The sequence below is a fragment of the Melanaphis sacchari genome, unplaced genomic scaffold (genome assembly GCF_002803265.2).
Source record: "Melanaphis sacchari strain LSU unplaced genomic scaffold, SCAv2.0 Contig44_pilon_pilon, whole genome shotgun sequence".
Lineage (NCBI taxonomy): Eukaryota > Metazoa > Arthropoda > Insecta > Hemiptera > Aphididae > Melanaphis > Melanaphis sacchari.
The window spans coordinates 1,347,104-1,372,435 of record NW_020271295.1 but is presented as its reverse complement, the minus strand read 5'-3'; the positions used below and the strand labels follow the sequence as shown (position 1 = coordinate 1,372,435).

Genomic DNA, 25,332 nt, shown 5'->3' with positions numbered 1-25,332 from the left:
ATCAGAGACTGATACTATAATGGTTTGAATTTTGGATTAGTAAGTATAATTGCAGGTATAGATGGCCAGGTAGATACCTAAGTCTTGAATAGACTTAATAGTAATATTAGGTACAGTTTGTTGATAGTGTCTTGGTTTAATATTTATGTAAATTAGAATAATCTGTTAAGCTGTATATATTATGTATGCAGTAGTATACTAAATTAAAATTTAATATAGATATTATTATACCTAGGCGACAGTTAAAATGATTTAGTGTAAATTGGAAACTTCACGGTAGGTAATGCTATTAAATAATTATCTCCACTTAAAAATAATACTAGATTTTTTATATTTTATAGCATTCTCGAGAATGACAAAAAGTTGTTAACGATGCCATTAAAATATTCAAGTATAGGTAATTTATCAATTGTAGACATAGAAGATGATGCTTTTATCTTATTTTTATAACTATAGAGTGCTGAATTACTTCATTTAACTAATAAAAATAATAAATATAATGGAATCAGTATTTTATTTTTGCCCAAGCTCTTTTTAAATTAAAAAAAAAACGGTAATGTGGTATTTTTGGTATTTTTTTTTTTTGGTTTGTTCTCGACTCTGGAATTTAAGTTTTCATTAAGTTGTAAAAATTATATTATTTATTCAATGATTTGTATTTAAATTAAACGAATACAAAGTGCAATTTACCAAGTATGCTTACACCGATTTTTTTTTTTAGTAATTAATGTGTTCAAATTTAGATTATTGAAGTTTTTAAGTATAAGCCATTATTAAAGATTATTTTTACGTCGATACTTAGAGTGGACAACCTGATTTTATCGGTGATACCAACATTTTTCTATAAAATGAAAACCAACTTTTTTTGTTGTAAATTGACGAACAGATGATTTTTTTGAAAGTCGCTAGTTTTTGGGTTGTTAAAATGTATAATGTATATAATATATTACGTGGATAATAATTCTTAAAAATATTTTTACAAAAATATAAAGTAAGTAGATGTTATATTTAATTTAGTACTTATTATGTTTGAATCACAAATACTATGCATTGTATATATCTGTGGTTTGAACAATTTTTACAAATTATAAATTGTTGATAGATTATTAGTATTTAATACTAATGGCTAAAATTTTCGGAATCGCCATTGATTTTATATCTACATGCATTTATATCATGTATTTTCACGATTATTTGTTTTTACATATTGTAAGTTTTAGAAGTAAAATTTAGGAGTGTGCAAATATACGTCCTTTATCTTCCAAATCTTATAGCTAGTACTATTTTATGTTTAGTATACAAAGTTAAATAAATCAAAAACTAATGGTTTGAATTTCGATTTAAAATTTAAGTATATCACATTACCAAAAAAGTTATTTTTTGAATAATGTACAGTAAAAAAAAAAAAAGGATGGTTATTTTTTGTACAAAAAAGAAGTTGTTTTTGCTGATAAACACTTCTACACTGGAATAAAAAAATCTTAAAATTCAAAAACTTTTATTTGGGGAATTACTCTGTATATTAATTGTTAGTGAATTAATGATAAAAACAGTTGTTATAACGTTTTGTAGCTGTATACTGTTTTGAATGTTTAGAGTGTAACTTATTGCCATTGAGTAGATCATTGTAATGGATGTGTTGGATTTGATTTCAATGATAAATAATTAGGTACATATGAGCAAATACAGTTGTGTCAGCTTCTATTTCAAGTATATTATATAATTTCTTTACATTACTTTTGATTCTATTTGTAAACAATGTGCTATTGTAATTTATTATTGTTATACACTTATAACTTAAAACATAATACTGACATAAAGTGGATTGGTGTGAATAGATCAAAAGTGGTAAAAATATCTATAAATGCTTTTACATTGTGTATAGAAAATAATAATAATGGAAAAAAGTTTCAAGTTCCCACAATTAATGTGATTTTAATTAAAAAAAAAAAATAAAAAAAAATTAGTAATTATAATAATAATAATAGTTATAATAAATATGATAAATATGATAAATATTAGACGCTATGTAATATTTTAAAACTCCAGTAAAAAACCATCTTCAAAATTGAAGCATTTTTACGAGTTTAATGCTTCAAAAAATGATGATGGACAAAAAAATAATTAATAAATATGTTATTGTAAAACCATTACTTTCATCGCTTCGCTTGAAATCAAAATAAGACTATTTCTAAAGTTTATAAATAGCTTAAAAAAAGTACAGACATTAAAAATTATGTATAAAAAATGTTAATATAAACGTATTGTGAACATTCTTAGTAACAACATTTTCAAATTAAGAGTTAATTTTTGATTCGCTAACTATGTTAATTCATTTATTGATTTAATACCTATTTAGTATATGCAACTTAATATAGATGTATACAATTACTATTAATAATAAAAATGATATATAGTTTATTGGTAGGTAACTATTTACATATATGTACTTATATTAAAAATAAGAAAGTTTATATTTTTAGTTTTGAAACCAAATTAGATATAATATCAATATTTATCAATTTTGATCATAGATTGGTATTTCTCAAGTAAAAAGTTTTAATGGGTAGTGAAATATATACTTTTTTAAATGAAGCCAATTATATGTAATAATAATAAGTATAGATGATTTTTGTGCGATTTATTTCAATTGCTGTACACATATTATATTCTAATATTTGTTTTAATTTGTTCATTCATATTAAACATAAACAATTATATGTATACAAATAATAATAATAATGTAATATTTTATGCGACATTAGACAGTTTTATTAAAAAAAATTATATTTATACACGTTGTAAAAGTATCAATAATATTGTAAATGTTTATTAATTAATACTTACTTCTAATTTATTTTAGGTCAGCGTCTGATTTAACTGAGTGCACGGAAGAGGATATATCCACGATGCCAGCGTCGGTTTCTAGACCATCGTCACCTAGAGGCCGAGGACTAGCTTATTTAGCGTCACGTCGAAGTAGTCGTGATTCTCAATTTTCCAATGAAGAATTAGCACCGCTTAACTTTAATGCCACAGCTCGCGGGAGACAAAGAAGAACATCTAATTTTTTGGAACTTCCAGGTAATTATATTTATCAATTATTATTTATTAAAAAATTCTAAGATGTTAGAAATTTTAAAATAATTGAAAATCTGAACGAGATTATATATAATATATATATCGTTGGGTATCAGATAATTGTCAATCAATTTGTTCTGTCTATAAAAAATTGTCTGATATTTGATAGTTAATTATTAATAATATGTAGTTCAAAGCATTCAAAAATAAATTATTTTAATTTAAAATTAACTGACAAATAGATTACAAGAAATTTTCGGAAAACTTCGTTTATTTTAAATAGTTGTCACAAAAAAAAAAAAAAAAAACAACTACATTTATAATTATGTGAGGAAAAAATGATTTCAACTTCTTAATAGTATTAGCTAGGTACCTCTAAGGTTTAAAGAACAAGATTTATCATGATGAAAACTAACTATATATATCGTTGCAATTTGTCTTACGGTTAATACCTACTTCATGTTTAACACGCAAATTGATATTTTTCATGTTAATGCATATATTTTAAAATGGATTATTAAATTATGCGATATTTATTAAATATATGTTAAAGCCATGATGCTTTGAGATATTTGACCAGCTTCCGAATAACGTTAGTATTTCTTTTTAAATAATTTAACTCAAAGAAAAAAAAGTTTGATCTTTCAAACAATGAACACCTAAATATTTTGCATTGTAGGTACATTTATAAATTGTGTTTTTCAGTTGAATTATTTCTGCTCTACCCTTATTATTTTTTTACCGCCGTAAATGATAAGTTCCAACAAACATTCTAATTCCTAGTATGATAAAATTCTTAATTAACTGAATTCTGCATTTTCAGTATTTCTGTTAACACTTGAATTAAAACACATTAGTAATTTTTTTTTTGTAAATGTTTGACGATATTTATAAGGTAAAGTGTATTTATCCTCTTATAGGTACTTATAATAGTACATATTGACACATTTAAAATGCAATAAATCTATAAACTAAATAAAAAATGTGAATTAGTCTAAAAATTTATAAATAATCAAACAGTTTAATATAAATATTTGTTAATTTTATTATATTAATTATTAATTAATCATCTTATTTTTAAAAAATATTAATTAAAAGATTATTTACCCCTTTTAAATATTTGCAGTTTGGGTATCTTTTAATTGTTTTATGCCTACTTCAAATAATTCATTAACGAAAGTTTAAAATATTTTCATTGATTATATCAACATAATACTATGTTGAATGTTATTTAAATTATTATATTTAACAAGTTAATAACCGCTTTTAAACCCTTTAACTAATTTACTTGTAGAATACCTAAATGTATTTTACATAAAACATTTTAATAAACTATTTTTTATTAAATATGTATCATATCGTAAAAATAAAATATATTTTTTTTTTATTATTTAAAAATGTGTTAGTCCGAGACTTATAACACAAATTTGTAGTTGAAATAATTTGTACTTTATATTTATTGAAGAATATTCTATTTTGTATAAACTACGATTTAAAATAATATTAAAAATCAGTTTATACAGACGTATAAATACCATAATACATAATATATTGTCACATGCAAATAAAATCTATAGCAATTTATTGTATGGACTAATATAATTTAGATAGGGTTCTATGAGAATATTATTTAAGTTCATTGCTTAATACAGTATTAAATGTATGCGTTGCCTAAAGGTTAATGATATGTGAGTAACGTTATGTAATTAATGAAGATAATCAAGTTATGTAGTTGAAAATATATTTTTTTGCACAGTGATAAAGAATCATTGATATAATTTTCCAAGTAGAAAAAAAAAACATTACAAAAGTTGTATAGGTATAATTATTATTGTTTGAAATATTTACTAAGAAAAGTAATTGTATGTAGGTACTTCATGTTCGTAAAAAAATAATAAATAACGTAAAAATTATTTTATTGAAAAAAATTATTAATTTAGTTGAAGATTATGTATTCAATTATTATTTAAAATAACGCAGACTAATTTTAGTTATTGAATAAAAATTAATTCATTTCTGAAGAGATAATTTTAACATATTTAATATAGTAGGGAATACATGATGACATACAGTAGGGGTATATACATGGTTATTCATGAGCAAAAAAGATCAAACTAAATGTTCAACCTGTGGAGTTTAATTAACAGTAAATACATTCTAGACGAATGCAGACAAATGGTAGCTATTATAGAGTCAAATTCAATATTCCCGAGTTCTTTCATTAATTTACAAGTAGTACAACCTTTATAGGTCTATAATAGGACAATTGAGATAGTCAATAAATAAGTGATGAAATTCATAAGAAAGATAAAATAATATTATTTATTAAATGTAATAAAAAAAACATAACAAATCTTTAACAATCATTAAAGTCAAATTATCATTACTTGAATATATATATATAAATAAATATTATTGGTCTACGATCAAAAATAAAAATTCCATTTTAAATATATTCTATTTATTTTCTCTTCCATTTAATATAAAATAAATAGATTTTAACGAAAATACTTTTCAGTAAATTATTATGTTAGATTAATATAATTCGATAATAATTTATGATTTATTGTTATTATTGTTAGTAAATTTATAATATTTTTTATTACTAATAAAAAAAATAAATAATAATAATAGTGTTTTATATAATATTAACGTCACAACTTTAATCAAACAAATAACTATATATAATGATAGAAGTGGGTTGATTGGTTCGATACGTAATATTATGTAAAAGTAACATCGTTTGGATATTAAACATGATTATATTTTCCATTTATAATAAATATGTTTGTGTTTGACATGCAATTTTAAAGAAAAACTAAATAGTGCTAAATTTATTATTTTTAACTTTAAGTTGTAAATTTTTTTTGCTAGATTCGCATAAGTTGGTGAAACAGAGTATTATTTCATGACACATTTGACATCTGATGTATGTTGTCATTGTCATAAGATAGTAAAATTAGTAAAGTTTATTATGCTTAGTTTAAAGTTTTAGTGAAAATTGCTCTGCTTTTAGATTAAAATATATACATAAGTGAATAAAAAGTGGTAAAGTTTTAAACGAAATTGTTTACGAACTAAGAAACATATTATGATAACACGGTCACAACATTAACATACTTTGAAAAATGAGGATGGAGGAATATAACAATTATTTAACTACCTATGCTTATGAAAATATGATAATTGGTTGATAAAAAGTTTTAAACGTAAAATATTCTTGAAAATAAATAAGTAAATGTTATATATTTTAAAGTTTATCTACGAATATTTGTGTTGTTGATAATTTATGATAACTGAAAATTATTTCTAAATGGACTTTAATAATATTAGTGTTTCATATCGGAATGTACCTAGTAGGCTATAATAATAGAGATAATTATAACTTATGAAGTTATAAATAAAAATAGTAATAATAATTTATTTTATTTCAACCATTATATATATATATCATCTTATATAATATGTATTATATATAAGTATATTAATATAATTGGTAAATATAAATAATTTATTGAGTTTACATTTATTCAAATTTCTATGTACCTACATTAATTAAATGAAAAAAAATAAAATAATAGAAACATTTTATAATAATATATTTTTATTGTATTTCAGTGTTTTAAAATAATATTTAATTTTAATTTTATAATCTAAATTGTAATTTTTTTTTTTTTAATTATTAATAATTTAATTACAAAAAAATGTATTTATTATATTTTTCAAAGTTTCAAGTGAGTACTATATAGAACATATATTTTATTATTAGCATATTATTATATAAGATATTTAAAGATCATATTTTTTGTTTTATTTTAAATTTAAAAAATGTAAATTCGTGGCGAGTAAAGTGAATTATTATTGTGGGAGTTAAAATGTTAAAAAGAGTTAATTTGAACAAATCACTTGTATAATGTGTGTTGTTTAACCAAAAATAATTTCATTAGAACATTTCAATGATACATTTTATATATATATATAAATACATATAGGTCAGGTATCTGTAATTTATAGTTATTTTTGCGTAAACAATTTCCGATTTAAACATTTTTGATAAATATTTAAGTCTAAAATCATTCAAGTAATATTAAATATTTATTTTCAAATATTAAGAATTTACATAATATTTAATAAATATTATTCTGTATATATTATAAAAAAAAAAAAAGGATAATGATAAAAATGGAAATAAAAATAAAAATTATCACAAACAATAATGAATAAATCGTTAAAAATTAACTCAACATTGTTAAGAACTCTATTTTTTTGATAAAAATAACAAAGATAAATATTGTTTTATAATTGATTGAGAAACACTTAATTTATATTTTAAATTTATTTGAAGATACTGTATTTGAATTAAGAAGTCCTTTAGTTAAATACCAATTTACCTAACCTATCATTTTTTCAATGTATAAAAGCATTGAAAATTAATAATTTGTTTTCTAATTTAATTTGAAAGATGAAATCGAATTACAGATAGTAAAAAAATAACATCTCAGTAAATATCTTCATTAAATAAATACCATGTGTGAGTAGTATTTAGTCATTCGAACAAAATTAGATTTGTGAAAAAAGTAATGTGATAATCGATTAGGTATACGCATTAATGTGTTAAGGTTTTTTACCTTTATAAAATATATTAACTTTGTTTGAAATATTTTTAATTTAATTTAAACTTGACTTTAGCTGCGCCATTATTGTATTGTATTAAAAATTAAAAATATAAATATAATTTAGATAGGATAGAGTAAACGAGTAATGGACTATTGGCAATGTGCATTGAACAACATTATTTTAATGCCTCATAAATAATTATAGTTTTTGAAAATAGATTTATACAAATATTTATTCTTACAAGATATTTTAGTAGCTATATTCATCTTTTATTTTATCCTAGAAAAATGTTCAATTAAATTGCCACTAGAACGAGTTGCGTCTATGTATTAAGTTGAACTCGTATAGTTTCAGACATAAACATATTATGTAATGTTCATTATTATTGCTTCCCATATCATATATTATGAGTATTATGACTATACAGTAGTTTTTATTTATAAACTGTAAACTAAATTATATCCATATAAGTTTTATCATTAGGTCTATTTAATAATAATATTAATAACATAATAACAATAGTATAGTGATTAAATTTAAAACATGTATTAAAAATTTCATCAAAACAATTTATTAGAATTTAAAATCATTATTGTCATAGATTTATTTGTTTGTGGCGCTATCATATGAGTGTGCCATAATAAAATTATAAATGGAAAAAATATATGTAGGTAGTCGATAAAGCCGTTTAAGTAAAAAAAAAGACTAAAAGCAATACATTATATGCTTTATTGCTTAGAATTGTATTGTACACGATATTATAACCACTATAAATAGGTATTACATTATCTGAATATCATACAGTATGATAGTTGTATTGACTTTAGAAACGCAGGCGTTTCGCTATTCATCCAAACGAATTAATTTGATATTGGTTATCTATGAAAATTTATCCGTAGTAGAAATGACGTTATACGATGAAAATAAATAATATATTGGTATTAATTTTAGTGGGCGTTTAAAATAATAATAATAATAATCAGAACTAGAATTTTGAAGACTTGCATATTTTTTTCTTTAAACGCTATACAGTTCTAACCAAAAACAAATTTGCTTCGTTATTTAACATTTAAAACGTGTAATTTTTACTTTGAATTTTTTGCTTGTTTGTGTTAAATGTATTTTATTGCATTTTTAAGGTAATTTTTATAAATATTCCGTTAATTTTTTGTATTTAAACTTATTTTTGTTTATTTTAAACTTTTTTTAATATGTGTCGTATAAGTAATTCAAATTACTTACTCTAGTGCATTGATATTGAAAAATTAATATAATTAATTGTTAACTCAAATTTGAATATACATATTTGTTTAATTTAATTCTTAAATTTTTTTTACCTATTTTGTGTAATATAAAAGTGAAATGAATAATAATTAATAATAATTATAATTTTAAAATTAAATTTTTTTTATTCATTTGACTACATTTTTTGATCTTTTTAAAGTTATATTTTTAGATTTTTTAGTGTATTTTAGTGTATTTTTTGTATTTTTTAGGGAATTTAAATCCTAGCTTTAATAATAATAATCGGTACTCGAATATTTTATATAATACAGTATTTTATTTGCATATTGTAGTATAGTCTAATGGGTATAGCTACCCGCTGTTATTCCATAACATTATATCTAATATCTTTAACTTAATATTACATTTTTTTATTTTTTTTTTTTATAATTTAATATTTTATGTTTTAATGGTAAACTGCTTTCTAATCAAAAAATTAATGTATTTAAAAATACATTTTTAGAAAATATGTAGCTGAGTAATAAAATTGACGTTATATATTATTAAAGGGTTGTTTGGTAGATTGAAAAAAAATTCTGTCTATATTATTTGGATTATTCCCTATGATACAATAATAATATATAAGTATCGAGTTTCGGCTAAAATATAAATTAATATTAATATTGTTGAGACGGGGTGTAGGGTATGCAATTTAGGTGCGTTCGCGTTGTCGGAACTATAATATAATATATGAGTATCTGGTGATTTCGAGTTAGTGCACAGCTGCCATAGCGGCAGGCTGTATTGTTATAGTGTATTTGATGAGTTTGAGGGAAACAGGCATTTCCACCCATCTCCAATAACTTGTTTATTTTTTATATAGCATTATGCACCACATATAATGAGCATTTAGGTAACATAGTTTTTCATAAATAATAATGTAAAAAATATACTACCATAATATTATAATATAAAATGTCTTACAAATAAATAAACTAATATTTTAGGTTTTATAAATTTATATAATGATATAATAAAATATACGTATGATTTATACTTATGGGATTTCTTATTGTTTTTGTGATGAAATATTTTATATTCAAAACAAATAGGTGACAGATATCCTTGGAAACAAAAGAATTAAAAAACCTTAATATAGATTCAAAAAACACACCACACAATTTTTTATTTACCAGCAAACACTTAATATATAAACAGCTGTAATGATTAAAATCACCTTTAAAGTCATTCATCATCAAGTAATTTATGTATTAAATGTACACATACGTACACACACACAGACCATTTACATAATCCATTTAATATAAAATACTCATTATTTTAAACAACATTAAAGTTTTTGAAAATATTTCTTTCATATATTTTTAAGTCATTAATCATTATAGAACAATGTACAAAGATACCACTTACTCAATTCCATTTAAATAATAAATACTTTTAAATACTTGTTCAAAATTTTATTTTTATAAATTGAAATATTTCATAATATATTTTGAAATAAAATATTTCCACAAATAACATTTTTAAATTATAATAAAATAACTAATGTCGCTAGTTATCTTCAAAGTTTAAATAAGTCATTTCGTCTAGACTTTAACTTAAAATGTCTAAAAAAAATAATTGTCTTTATATATTTATTAGATTTTGTGGTTTCATTATGAAAAGGCATTTTGTATTCAATTTTCAAAATTTAGATATGAAGCAAAACATTTTTATGCATTCCTAACTGCAAAGTTGTTAGTAATTTTTTGCGATTTTGAAAAATTTCATCAAAAATTTATCTTAAAATACATATTAAAAATAAATTATGTATAACAACAACTTATGTGGAGTCTTATATTAAATTTTCAAGAATTTTGATCCAGTGAATAATTTTTTTATTAAGAATCATAGAATAAAAATTAAAAATATTGAAAACTTGTTAAACTTATAAATAGCTTAAAACGAGTTAAAATTTTTTGAAAATATTATAATATGATTAAAACGATAGTATAAACATTTGGTGAAAATATCAAATATCTACTTTTATTTTTTTTTTTAAATACAACAAAAAATTGTTCTTGTCAAAAATTTGTTTTGTAATAAAATCTTCTTTTTTCCTTAATTTTTTTTTTGTTTTTCCCAATTATAAAATTTAATTTTAAGAATTCCTTTTGACCCCCTCAAAAGTCAAAATCCCAACTAGATTCAATTTGATATCAGGAACCATCCTCAGTTTTGAAAATAAAAGTATTTTAACTGCTTCAAAAAAAATTTATATACATAAAAAATGAAAAAAATAAATACTTATCTTTGAAAAAAACACAATCATCGTTTCGCTCAAAATCTTAAAGTTATGCTACCGATAATACTAAAAGTCAATAAATGAAAAAATAATTTAAAATAATGTAAAAAAAACTATTTTTATGAATGTTATTTGTTTTTAAAATAACGGGTGTCTTACGTTAAGGAGCATCCTGTATGCATATTGTACATGTATATATATATATATATCATGAGACGATCGCGTCTGGTTTTATGGCTTACATTCAACGGCCTATCCATGTGAAGCATTCTGCTGGAAAAAAATCGACTGTAGTCGAGGGGACGCCGGCGCCCGTCGTGCCGCCGTCGTCTTCGAGTTGAAAAAAAGGCTCATGATATATATATAAGTACACTGTATACGTTCACGATAACGATATCCAATAACAGCTGGACTTTTTGCGAAGCGTACAATATAAAGCGATACGTATTTCATTGTACACAAACGTAATTGCGAGTGGGAATTATTTGCAGCCATGTTAAACAAGATAATTTGGAAAATAAAACCTGAATTAATCGTATCGCTGCAATGGATTGAAATTTAAAATTTTGTTATGTTATACGTGTGTTCTTACAATGTATAATTTTAAATTAGGGTTTACATCACATACTGATGATTTTCTAGTGTTAGAACGTATTGATGACAGGAATGAAGTTATTTTTGTTTAAAAATACTATATTTTTGTAGTAAAAGTGTTCTAAAGTAGGTTTTTGAAATATTATATTTTATATATATTTAAATGAAAAATAATATTTTTAAGTGCTTTGGAATTTATTACGAATAACAAACGAAAAATACAGTAAAACTAATAGCAGTACTATTTAAAAAATTATATATATGTGTTATATTTTTTGTAAGTATTTTGAAGTGGTTAGAATACTTATAGAATTGATTTATTTCATATATAAATTAGAATTTAATGAGATTTAATTATTGATTATAAATTTTTTCATTAATATTTTTTAAATTAATAATGTATTAATAATAATTGGTGATATTACGATCGTATATTCAAATATTATTTATTTTTGGTTTATTTTAAAACTTTGAAAAAGGGTAATAAGCTACAGTTTCTTTATGTTTAATTCATATTTAAACTGTTTAAAGTATATACCATATAAGCCATATAAGTTTAATGCTAGTTTGAAAAATATTTAGTAGATATTGAAATACACAAAATAATTTATTATACTTAGGTACATAGATTATGTTGCATCTTGCAATAATCCAAATATTGATGTTGCTTAAATTTAAAGGGACTTTTTACAGTTCCTTTAGTTTTTAATTCTTTTGAAAAGAACTTCTAACGTTCTCTTCATTAAAAGAAACATTTTTTTTTTATGTGAATTTGTTTTTTCTATTTTTTAGCGTTATTTCAATGACATATTTTTTTATTTTTTTCATTTGAAACTCAATTATAAATATCAATAAAATACAATTATATTTTAATTAATGTATAATAAATTAATTTTTTATATAATTTTACCGTTGATGATTCTTAATTATTAAAATACCTATTTTTTATATGGTGTTTTTATATCATATATTTGTATATTATATAAGTCATTGGACGTCGACAGATAAATAATTATGTTAACATAGTATGATGATTTTTTGTTACTGTGTGTAATTAATCGATCGAAAAATGCGCGTACTTTTTAGTGTGATATAGTGTAGCATTGCATTTTCTGTTATGTACTCGTGTAGTATGAAACGATGTACTCGTAAGTTTATTTCCTACTTTCATCTGCATTATTTATTAAGTACATGAATGCATTGGCATATCACATACAAACATGCTGTCTCACATATATGTATATTAATATAAAAGGCAATGTTTGTTTGTGTATATGTAAGAGACCCACAGTCAATTCTTTTGCACTTCAGGTTCTGAAATTTGGTACACAGGTAATCCTATAGCATAGGATGTGTGTATCGAAGTGAATTTTTAAAATTTCGTATTTTAAAGACAAGGGAAGGGCTCACATAAGGATTTGTTGACTTATGAAAAACGAATACTTTTTTGTTGGTTTAGGGTTGTCATTGGTTACAAAACATAAAATAGTTGTTTTGACCGTATATAATTTTAGACCTGTATTTTATATTTGGTCAAAACCACATAAATTATTGTGTTAAATGTGTGTTTATGTGTGCTTAGAAGTTTGCATTTAATGGAGTTTAAGACAGGGTAAATCCATTAGAATTATTTAATTTGTTTCGGACTATGCCATTCAGGATCAGCTATACAGTAAATTATAATATATTATATTACATTATATCAGTAGTACAACAATAACATACACCAAGTGTCGTGTACATAAATTATTATTGAGATCATCGCGTACACGCTCACACGCGGCGGCAGTATTCTTGCGACGTCATTTTACTACAGCAATAATGGGTGGGTACCCGCTAAACTTCGGCAAGCGACGGTGGAGAGGCTATAGATAAATGTTTCACCGACTCCCCCTTTTGAAGCGAAATAATGGCATCTTTGAACATTTCTCATCGCGTGTGCATTATAGTGTTGTATACGTATATTTGTGAGACCATTCCCTGAATTCCGTAGTGTGCCTCTGTCGAGTGTTCACATCACCGACGACCGCGGTATAAAATATGCAATATATATATATATTACGTACCGGTGTTTAAATTGTATGCACTTCATTTTATATATGTATATCTTTTGTGGTGTACGGACGACGAGCGATCGCGATAAGTATAAAGTAAGGATAACGATGACGAACGCTTTATGATCGTAATGAATATTCATTAATGTGTTTTATCCGTTACTGCGTTCGCTCTCGACCAAGGAGATTTGATGGAATGTTGCAGCCACTATCGCGTACATATATTGTTATATATTATTTATATACGCTGTTATGTAATCGATACACATTAAACATCGCCGTGACATTAGACGACGTGGTACTACTATTATCATTATCATAACCATTATTATTATTATACTATATGCCAAAGAAAACATAGCTCGCCTAGGTATATAATATACTATATACTATATAAATATATGTATATACCCCAACTATATAATATTATATACATTTATATATATATAATATGCGTCTATGTGTATAAAACTTAAGTTCATTTATATATATTGATATATTGTATAGTGTACAGTACATAATAGCTGATCCTTACGGTGTTGTCAATGACAAATTAAATAATGCTAGTGGATTTGCCATGTCTTAAATTCCGTTAAATGTAAACTATGCATATTTTTAATGCAATAATTTGGATAACTTTGACAAAATAAAAAATCCAAGTCTAAAATTATTTATAATTAGAATACTTATTTTATATTTTGTAATCAATGGTAACTTTATATAAACAAAAAAAAAAAAAATCGTTTTTGTGATCCCCTTTTTTAAAATGCTAAATCAAAAAAAAATTGACTTCAAAGAGAGCATATTTTTGGCAATAAGATTACTTGTATATTGAATTTTAGAGTTATGAATACGACACATACACATAAATATAAACAAGCACTAGATTATTATGTAGTCATTGCTAACTATACTTATAGTGTGGTTTAATTGATTTTTAAAAATTTTATAATTATTTCCTATTGCTATTTTTGTTATTGTTTCTGCTGTTAAGAGAGGTAGAGAACGATACGTTTCGTCTAAAAATTAAGTTCCTTTGAAAAATAACGTGTCTTTGTAACAAAAATGCTGATAACGTACCTAAACAAATGAAATTTGTTTCTACGCTATCAATAAAAATGTGAACAAAAAATGTCTTACAATCAAAATTGGGGTTGTAGTTGTGATATTATATCTGCTGTGCGTTTGTATTCAATTATCGTATAACCACATCCTATCTACGCATTTATTTTGACCATTAGTTTGCTATGTTTTCCAACTTGACTGCGCATTTTAAGCCACTGAAAATCCATAGGACCGGAAATAGTCTCCCACCGATCGTATCGTGCCTGCGTCTTTTGACTGACTCGCATTTAGTCGAGATAATTTACGGTAGGTTTCTATGATACGTATATTACATATTGCGTTGTAAGCTTCTCGACCGTATTAATTGTGCCAACCGTTAAATAATATGATTGCGTTTCTTTGTTCATTTTCCCAAATCCTTCTCGTGAAGGATATATAATATTATATAGGTATATATATATATATATATATGTATATTTTATAGAGTGTACTAATTCATTTTCTCACGTTTTTATATACTCACGCCATGTGATAATTCTACAGAAAAACGTGATAATCTAACCTGCCGTATAAATAAATATGGAATTAAACATATTAGTATAATTAAAAATGATGGTATGAAGTAAATGAACCAATACAAAAAACATGTAGTATTATTTAAAAAATAACAAATGACTCGAGTGGCGTAGCTTGTGTAACATTGCTTCAATCAGCTGATTTGTTAGATATGATCATTGATGTAGAAATCCAAATTAATTTGTGTTTTTATTTAAACATGTTTTTTATTTTAGTTTTAAACTTACTTCCATTTATTGAAAAATATATTAAGTACTAAACAGTACCTATACTAAAAATATGATTTTAAAGCTTACAATTATTATTTAAGTAGTTAAATATGAAAGTAAATTGATTGAATAAAGGAAATAATGTTAGTGTTTGATGATAATGTATGGGAAGTGAATTAGAATTTAAGAGACGTTAAATATTAGTGAAGGGATAATATACATGTATAGAACTTAGTTGACGAGAAAAGAGGATAGTCTTACGATAAGACAGTGATGAGTAAGAGTTTGTTTATTTTTGAAACCAAATGTTCTTCTTAGGGTGATCGATATTGACTTAACGTCTATCATATGCTTTGAATCTATTTCGCGCTTATCATCGAGGTCGTTTAGCTTAATATGGTAAATTAATTTTGTATCGTTTACTATCTGAAAATTTCGTGCTCGTTATTGTGGGCGTCAGGTTAAAATTTTGTAAGTCATATGTTCTCCAAACTAGTTAGGAGCTATTGGTTTTATAGACATTTTGAACTTAGTGTTTGATGTTTATTGTGTACTTGCAAGAGTGAACCTTATATAACGTTAAACCTTTTAGGCGTAAACACTGGACGTGGTTTAATTAATATAATACGTTAAACGCACGGTCTAGTATACTTGGAGGTTTTCATACTTGTATAAATAATTTAATGTATATTTTGATATGCATGAATTAATACCATCACTTAACTTTAATAAAATGACCACATTTTCATTAACATGAGATATTATTTTGAATCAAGGTATAATTTGGCAATGTTTTTTATTTTTTTATTAATAGAGGTTATTATTATTTTTTTAATGTGTAATTATATTATAACTATTATTGAGAGATTATATCACAGATCAAAATTTCTCATTTATTTACATCTTTTTTTGATAAAAATATTATTTTCTATTATGAACACTAAATCTTATTAGTTCACATAAATATAAGTATAATTTTTTTCTTCTGTTAAATTAACTTCGTGTTATAGTCACATATCTTTAGTGATGATGTTGATGTCTTTTTAATTCTCTTCACGTCACTACCAATCTAGGAGTTTCGTAAAAATCAGTAATCAATGTATTCGCAGATTTCGGATAAAAAATTCATAACTAAAATTACCTGCAAAGGTTAAAATAATTTTATTTTCAATGCATAACAATGTTTTGTAGATTTTATTGAATTATTTAGATCGATGATAAAAAAACAATTCTAATACAAGTAACTATTATCTTCATTATAACAATTTATTGTTTATCTAATGTACCTGGATAATTATAAATTATATATATTATGTAAAATAATAACTACTCCCATTGCAGTAATGTTATACAATGTAGCTTATGACAAATACTTTCATGCGTTTGAGTATATTTTACAAATGAGTTGTTCATTTTCATATATGTTGTACAGTTAATTATATAATTCACATACCTATACATTTTCGGAACGTATAAAAAACTATCAACGAAATTAAAATTGTTTAGGTATGTTGTACGTTAAATATTAGTGATAAAACGATGTATAGTTATTAAAACAATTCTAAAGGAAAGGTTCGTATTATTACTGTTATTACCATAATTTCACGATTCTTTTTTTGCGTAAAATAGATCTATCTGTGTTGATAAACTTACTTTAATATTATTTATCGATAATTTACAATCTATGTATTATTATATCAGTGGTTAATAAGTAATATCACATGTCTATCTACCCTTTTAGTACTTTATTGTTACTTTTATAGGAGTTTATTTTATATAATTTCCCGTTATTTCTTTTTCCTATATACCTATACATTGAAAAAATAAACGCGTTCGCATAATATTTTGATATTGCGCGTAATGCATTTATTTTTATTGCTAAAAGTTAATCATTAAAATATCAGAAAAGAAACATTATATTTGATGGATTTTTATTCATTGTATGTTATATTATTTTTATATTATACGTTTAGGTATTTCAGAAAATGATTTTATTCCGTGTGTGTTACTAGTAATAAGTAATATAGGTACATTTACTACACTAACTTTACTTATAAATAATATAATTTGTAATAAATTTATATACGTATTATATGCTGTATAATTACACCAGGTCTAAGATTGCTTAAAATGAATTATTCCACACGCAATGGTATAGTTTTAAATATTAATGAACCTAAAAGCCGTATTCAGGTCTATAATAGCTTTAGTAATTTTGATAATGAGTCTTAAATTTGGTATCTTTATTTAAATTTTGATTAGTAAGTTTTTCTCATTATAATAATTAATCAATTTTTGTTAAAACTAATCATTTTGCGATATTAAATAATTTGTAAATTATATATTTTTGTGTATAAGTTCATGATATGATAATCAATATGTACACTCTATTATCCTTAAATGGGTGTTAATAAACATATTATTATTACTAAAATATGATGAATCATTGATTATTAATCATATTAATAAATCAATGGTATTTAAACGATATTATCAAATAGTTATGTTTTGTTGGTAGGTACCGTACCTACTATTTAGCTCGAATAATAGTTAATATAATATTGTCAAAACATAAATGTATCATTGTATTCGAAATGGAAAATGCTGCCTTTGTGTGTTATTTAGGCCTTTGGTAATTAACTTTTTGGTAATTTGTAACAATGGTAATTAAATGACGAGATAATAGGTCACTACCGTTAAATCGTTTCATCCTTACAGATATTTTTTTATGACTGCACAATTTTTGCGTAATATACGGTTATGTTCAGTGTGCATAATAATACTGTAATAATGGAATTATGGGCGTATATTTACAATTATGTATGCACACATATATGTATACTATTTATTTCGTACATCTGCGCTGTATTTAGTCAGTCAGTATTGTTATAACCGTTTAAATCATCATTTTAATTATGAATCATATATTATATTTATTTTAATGTGACTGTACTCATAATCTAACAGAAAAATGTATCTATGATTAAATTCATATCACATTCACAAGTAGGTAGTAAGTTTATTTTCAAATTATTAAAGACTAAAAATAATTCAAGAATTTCTCAACTTCAATAGTAACTTAATAATATATTTAATAATTATCATCACCTAAACAGTATTAAGAAACAAAAACTATTTTCAATTGCAGTTTTTCACATAACTACAGTAATACATTAATACATATATTAAACTGCTGTGGTGTAGAGTTAAACTAATATTGATTTTAATTTTACGAAGAGAAACTCAGTATTTCAAGAGCTGTTTTTTAAGCGATTCTCTTTATTTTTTTCTCCGAGAATTTTATGTAGTTTTTTTTATGGAATCCGTGTAACCACAACACCTGTAAACTATTTTCTTGAACAAAAACATAAAACCCTGGGATGACGAGTTATAAACGTTTGTGTTTCGAAGGTCCGTTTTCTTTTGTTGTATAAAAATGAATCATGGTAGTCGCTCGTATAGAACATCTCACAAGTAAAATACGAGTTAGTGATAACATAAAAGAAAATCCCACTTGAGTTATTATGTCCAAGAATTTGTCTTAATATTTTATTTACCTTCGAAAAAAAAAATCAGTCGCTTATATTTTACTCAATGTACTTAACTATTTAAGGTATTTCGTTATATAAAAATTAATATTAATATAGGGTAATATAAACTATAATATTGAGAAAAATATGTTTATAAACTCAAAACTGTTTGCTTTTGGTACAGCACCTATGCATTTTGTAATATTATGGTTTATCGCATACTATATATGGATGATTATTGTTTGAGTTTAATGTCCCATGACTTAAGATTGTACAATATTATTCAAACACAATTTCCTATGATGTCTTGTTGATTTATAAAAATGTACTTGAAGTATCAAACTTATGAATGATATATTATATTTTGAATAAACATTATGGTATGATTATCTGAATATTATTTTACCTATATTATTTTGTTTTCATGAATTCAAAAAAATGAGAGATTAGATTAATTTGTTAAAATGTAAAATTTGACTAAATGTTAGAATAATATTACGTTGGTGTGCTGTGGATATCATAGTCATTAGTTTATATTTGTTTTAAAAGTAAACTTTTTAAGACTTAGCCAATGCTAATTTTATTCTTGTTTTAAAGTTATAATTTTATTATAATGTCAACGGTTCTTCACAAAAATATTTATAAAATCAGCGAAAATTCGTTAGAATAAATATATTCATTATCATAAAGAACGCTGTTATAATAATATTAATTTTTAGTTTATAAAACTATTTTATAACTTATTAAGTATTTTATTTTATACATTATACGTATTTATAAATTTTGATTACAAAATCTACATAATAATTTCATAAAATAAATTGTATCTCAATTGTTGAGTCAGAATTTTTAAATATGTCATTTATCTTTAAATGTAATATATTTATAATCAATACTGATTAGGTACCTACTAGCTGAAACTTTTATAAGTATTTTGCATATACATTTTACGTATTAATAGTTAATATAATTTAAAAACAGTTTAAATTTTATTCATGCATTATTACCTTTGTACTCGTGAATTGGTAAATTACATAGTATAACTTAAATTATTATTACATAATCTCAACAAATCCTATTTCGATCGAACGATATGAGTCATTAATGTTTGATGTCTAGTATAAATGTATAATTCGATATTGTGTAACGTTTATTACTAGTATATTATTTACAGCACAAATTGGTAGATATGATCAATGATCATGTACTATAATAAACCATATTGTTTACGACTCGCACACGCGATTTGTTGACAGCTTTCCGTGTTATTGGCTGTGACTGTTGGTGGCTACCGCTGACGGTGTCCGTCCGGTTCATTATCATACGAGATACTGGTGAGTGTCGTTCGTCGTCGAGTCCACGTCCGCGGTCATCCCGGAAATTCGTACGGTTCTTTTTGTCTCACGTGTGGCTGTTTTTTGTTACACACTCGTCCGCTCAAATTTGTTCATTCTGTGTGTAGACTACTTTATTTTAAAGGTCTGGAATTCGGATTGAGAGGGCCGAGTCGTGAGATCATCGTTTGGCTATCGATATGATAAACACCTTTCGATGCCGAAACTACCTTCGTAGTATTTATGCGAGCGCTTCGCTATTTCGTTTCGTCCGTTTTGACGCATTGTCGCGTGTGACATAGTGACGTACACCCCACCGACCCGTTTGGAAGTCTTCACCACCGTCAATCGACACCTAACTGTGTTATTAGTCAGCCAGTATCCCGGTAATATTTTATTATTATTATATTCGTGTCCCAGTGACCTAGTCAGTATAATCACTATCGTAACTTGTATCTGTGTTTATTATCATAATTTTGGAAAAATATATTTTTTTGCGTTATTTTCTACCGAAAAATATCATTTATTATTATTGTAGAGACGTCTACTATAATTTAGTATTTTATTTATCATAATGTATCTATACACATCATATCATTTTTATATTATTCCGAACCCGGTAATCTACATACACACTAGTTTTTTTTATAGTCGCAATACTGCCAAATACTGATAAGTAGCCGTCGAAAAACAAATATTATACGAAAACCCATTTGAATGATAATAATAAGATCATGTTAGTATATGTATTACAACATCTATATGATGTGTGATTAAAAATCGACTTTAATTAAGTTTTAAATATTTAAAACATATTAATTTATATTTGGCCACCATAAAAAGTAACTCTGAAATCAAACAAAAAAAGTTTCGTGAATTTTTCCTGTTTGCAGAGTCATTTTTGAAGCTAACACGTTTAAAACTCAACAAAAAAGAATAACTATCTACTTTTCTAGTATTAATATCGATTGTTTTTGACAAAACAGATTTTAGCTTAATAGTTCAAATTATTTTATTAATCTATTATTTCATTATCTCTGAACGATGAATGTACATATTTTTGTATATATTTAAGAAGCTTACAAATAAAGAAAAAGATTTTATTGTATTGAACTATTAAATCGTTTAGACTCACACACAAAATATTATAATTTCAGATCGTCGTCAATAATTAAATATAACTTGTGAAACCCAAGAGTCGTTATTAAAAAGCTTATAAATTTGAGTGCTAAGCTAAGTAGCTAATTCACGAGTCTTCTTTAATTTAATAGATGCATACGTTTCAACTAAAAAAAAACATTAAATATATTCTTAATATATATGTTTTTTCGTGTATTGACAATATAATATCTGATAAACCTGTAAAATATGTTCTGTCGTGTAAATCATAGAGTAATTTCTATTTACACTGATAATAGTTATTTTCTCAAGGATACATTATGTACGTAGGTCACCATGACTCGTGAGCCGTAATGTAGGTTAAATTCATGCTATAAATATATTATTAGGAAATATAATATTATTTACAATTTATATATTCACAGAAAAAAATTTCTTAGAATTCAGTTTTGTTAGAGGGTTAATAATAATAATGTAGCTTATAATTTATGTTTATTATTATTATTATTATTATTTGCTTGTTTTATTCATATACTTACATTAATATAGTATATTATTATTATTTAATGTTTTTATATTAGGATAGATCCATTGCATTGTTATTATTACTTAAAATTATAACAAATATGTTTAAGTGTGTATTAATTTGTAACCAAATATGTTAATCTGACTTTAACGACTATTAAATGATATCGGTTTTCTCGTGTTTATATATTCTAAATAATATTCTCTAAAATAAAATGCCAGCTTTAATTAATACAAAAAAAGAAGAATTTTTATTTAAATAGAGCATAAAAATTAATATTTTGCTATTATGTTCAATATATTTATTTATGCTAAATCACATTTTAATAGAATCAATCATACATAATGATAATTTCATTAGTAATTTTTAATTTTCAATAAGACAGTAATTTTGATGTATTTGTTTGTTTATTATTATTTTTTTTTTCATATATAGATGAAAAGATAATAAAGTTCAATTACAATTTCGTTCACATGACTTTTAGTGCATTTCGCATTAAATTTTTTTATATTTTAAACTTTGAAGACAAATTTTATTTAGATTTTTGTTGTTAAATTGTACTCGTAGATAAATAAAATGCCAGTGTTGATAAAAAAAAAGTATTGCATAGGTACTGTAATTGGTTTTTATTTTTACGAACTCACCTATCTATTTTATTTTATTGATGTAAACACCAATTTAAGGCTTTTACGTTCAAGGAGTCGTGGTGCATACATTTTACTTTGAATACATTTTGGTAAGAAGATATGATCGGCCCTTAGACGCCTGTCCTCAAGATAGAAGAGATTCAGAGCATACATGACTGGTTGATAAAAATGTTGGGAATGATCAATTTTTAATAGAAAGTCAGCATAGCTAAGAAAACAATTAAGTACACGTTCAACTAGTTTTATTTCAGTTCGAAGATAAGGATTCCAAATGATCAAGCCATAGTCAAGAGTTGTACGTATAAGAGCGTAATAAAGCATTTTTAAACAAGGTGCTGAATTTAAGTTTTTTGTATGGCGACGTAGAAACCTTGGAAGACGTAAGATCCAAGGGATATAGCCAATATGAGGTCTGAAAGAAAGTATAGAAGTATATATTATACCTAGATTTTTTACTTTGGAGATTCAATTTAAGAGCGAGTCATTATAAGTATAAATAAAATCAATGAGAGTCCATAATATAGAGAATGATATGATTTTACACTTATCAGAGTTGAGAGTAAGGCCGATTGCGTGACACCTGCATGTTAACAAAATTATTGAACGATGATTGAAAGAGGTCATAATCAAATATTGAAAGATATACGGGAGAACAACTTCGCATCATCAGCATAAAGAAATAAATGAACCGATGGGACATTTCCGAAGATTGAGTTAACAAAAAAATTAAATAATAGTGGGGATGAATTCCGCCTTGTGGAATATCAAAAGAAACCTTAAACTTACTTGATGAAATATTAAATAACTTAATATATTGCCATTTTTTTATGTACTTACGAAAACGACAATAAGGACAATGGTTAATTTTAAAATCTTCAGTTTAGGAAAAGGGTACTAGTAATGTAATGTATTAGAGAGCTTGATTTATTATATTTAGATAGTCCAAGTTGGAAATATTTTATTGTATAAAAATAATAAAAATAGATAGTACGGAATATAGCATATTATAATTTAGCTCAAACTATAGAATATCTATCATTCCTATTATAATGCTGCGTTTGTTGTTAACTAAGCGGCATTTTCATTTCTTTAAACATAAAACAATACTAAAGATAGTAAAATTATTTTAAAATTAATAAGAATACTTTCTTACGTTTAAAAAGTTATAATTTCTTGACAAAAACGTATTTAAGTATTTTTTCTCATTATTTATTTTTATTTTGAATACTATCATACAAAATAATTTAATTATTGAATACAGTTTGATGATAATATATATTTATTAAACGTTTAAGAGGATTATTGTCATTATGTTTATAGGTATGATCTAAATCCACAGGTATTAGAATAATTATTAGACGGCAAAACCCTTATGTCAAAAATATTGGATCACTTTACACTTCTTAAAATAAATTAAAAAAAAAAAGATCAATTTTCTTCTTTAAAATATTTAATTTGTTTAATTTTTACGATTTATACAAAGTAAAATTTTTTTCTAATTTCACGTATTATATGAAGTACTAAATACCAGCTAGTACACGTAAAACGTGAATGTTAAATACATAAAATTCATTTTTTTTTTCTTGAAAATATTCTTTTAAAATAATAATTTTTGAGATAGTGTACTTATTTCTCATTTAGTTTTGACAGTAAGACGCAATAGAATTTATACACACTTTTAAGTTATTTATGAACATCATACATCAACATATTTTTTCTCTTTACATAGCTAACTGACATGGATTTTACTGAGTAAATTAAATAATGGGATAAAAAAGATATCGGTGTCGTACTAAAGTTAAATATTTTAGTTGCAATATTAATATACTAAAGAAGATTAATGTATTTATATTACATTAGTCATTGGTTGTGTTTATTTTAATCTTAAATCATGATGATATTAATGTAATATAATGATAAATAATACTAATTTTTTCAGTTCCGGATCATGTAAGGCCCCGTGTTTGCAGTCTTCCAGAAAAACCATACAATCCAAGATTTGGAGATGAGTTGTATCGACTTCGTACTTTTAGTATAACTAACAAAGGAGGTGTGGTAAATTGTGGAGATAGTATTATAAACAGAAGATCCAGAAGTAATACCAGCGTCAATTCAACAACTAGCAAGTGAATATTATATCTATATATATATTTTAAATTATGATATAGTTTAAATTATAATCTAATAATTTTAATAATTTTAATTCATTATTAAAATAAGTGTCTATATTGGTAGAGCAGAACTATAATGGCTATTTAGTAGTAATTATAGTAATGAACTTTGAAACTTATAGAATGTATGAATATGGTTATAGTTATATAAATAATAGAATTGTCTAACAGGTGTAGTTCATAGATTAAAAATCTTAATTCCTACTATGATAGATTTTAAGGTGTATATTTTTAATATAAATTTAAAATAGTATCGAAGGAAAGGTAAAAAAAAAATTAC

General features: G+C 24.1%; 1 protein-coding gene across 1 annotated transcript in view; it reads left to right on the top strand.

Moving 5' to 3' along the window:
• The window catches only part of LOC112597916 (putative mediator of RNA polymerase II transcription subunit 26), an 85,542-nt gene that overhangs the window by 4,669 nt on the left and 55,541 nt on the right, over window positions 1-25,332 (top strand). The window contains exons 2-3 of the mRNA XM_025344151.1: window positions 2,864-3,084; window positions 24,821-25,007. Coding sequence (XP_025199936.1) covers window positions 2,864-3,084; window positions 24,821-25,007 — 408 coding nt within the window. The remainder of the gene's footprint in view (window positions 1-2,863; window positions 3,085-24,820; window positions 25,008-25,332) is intronic.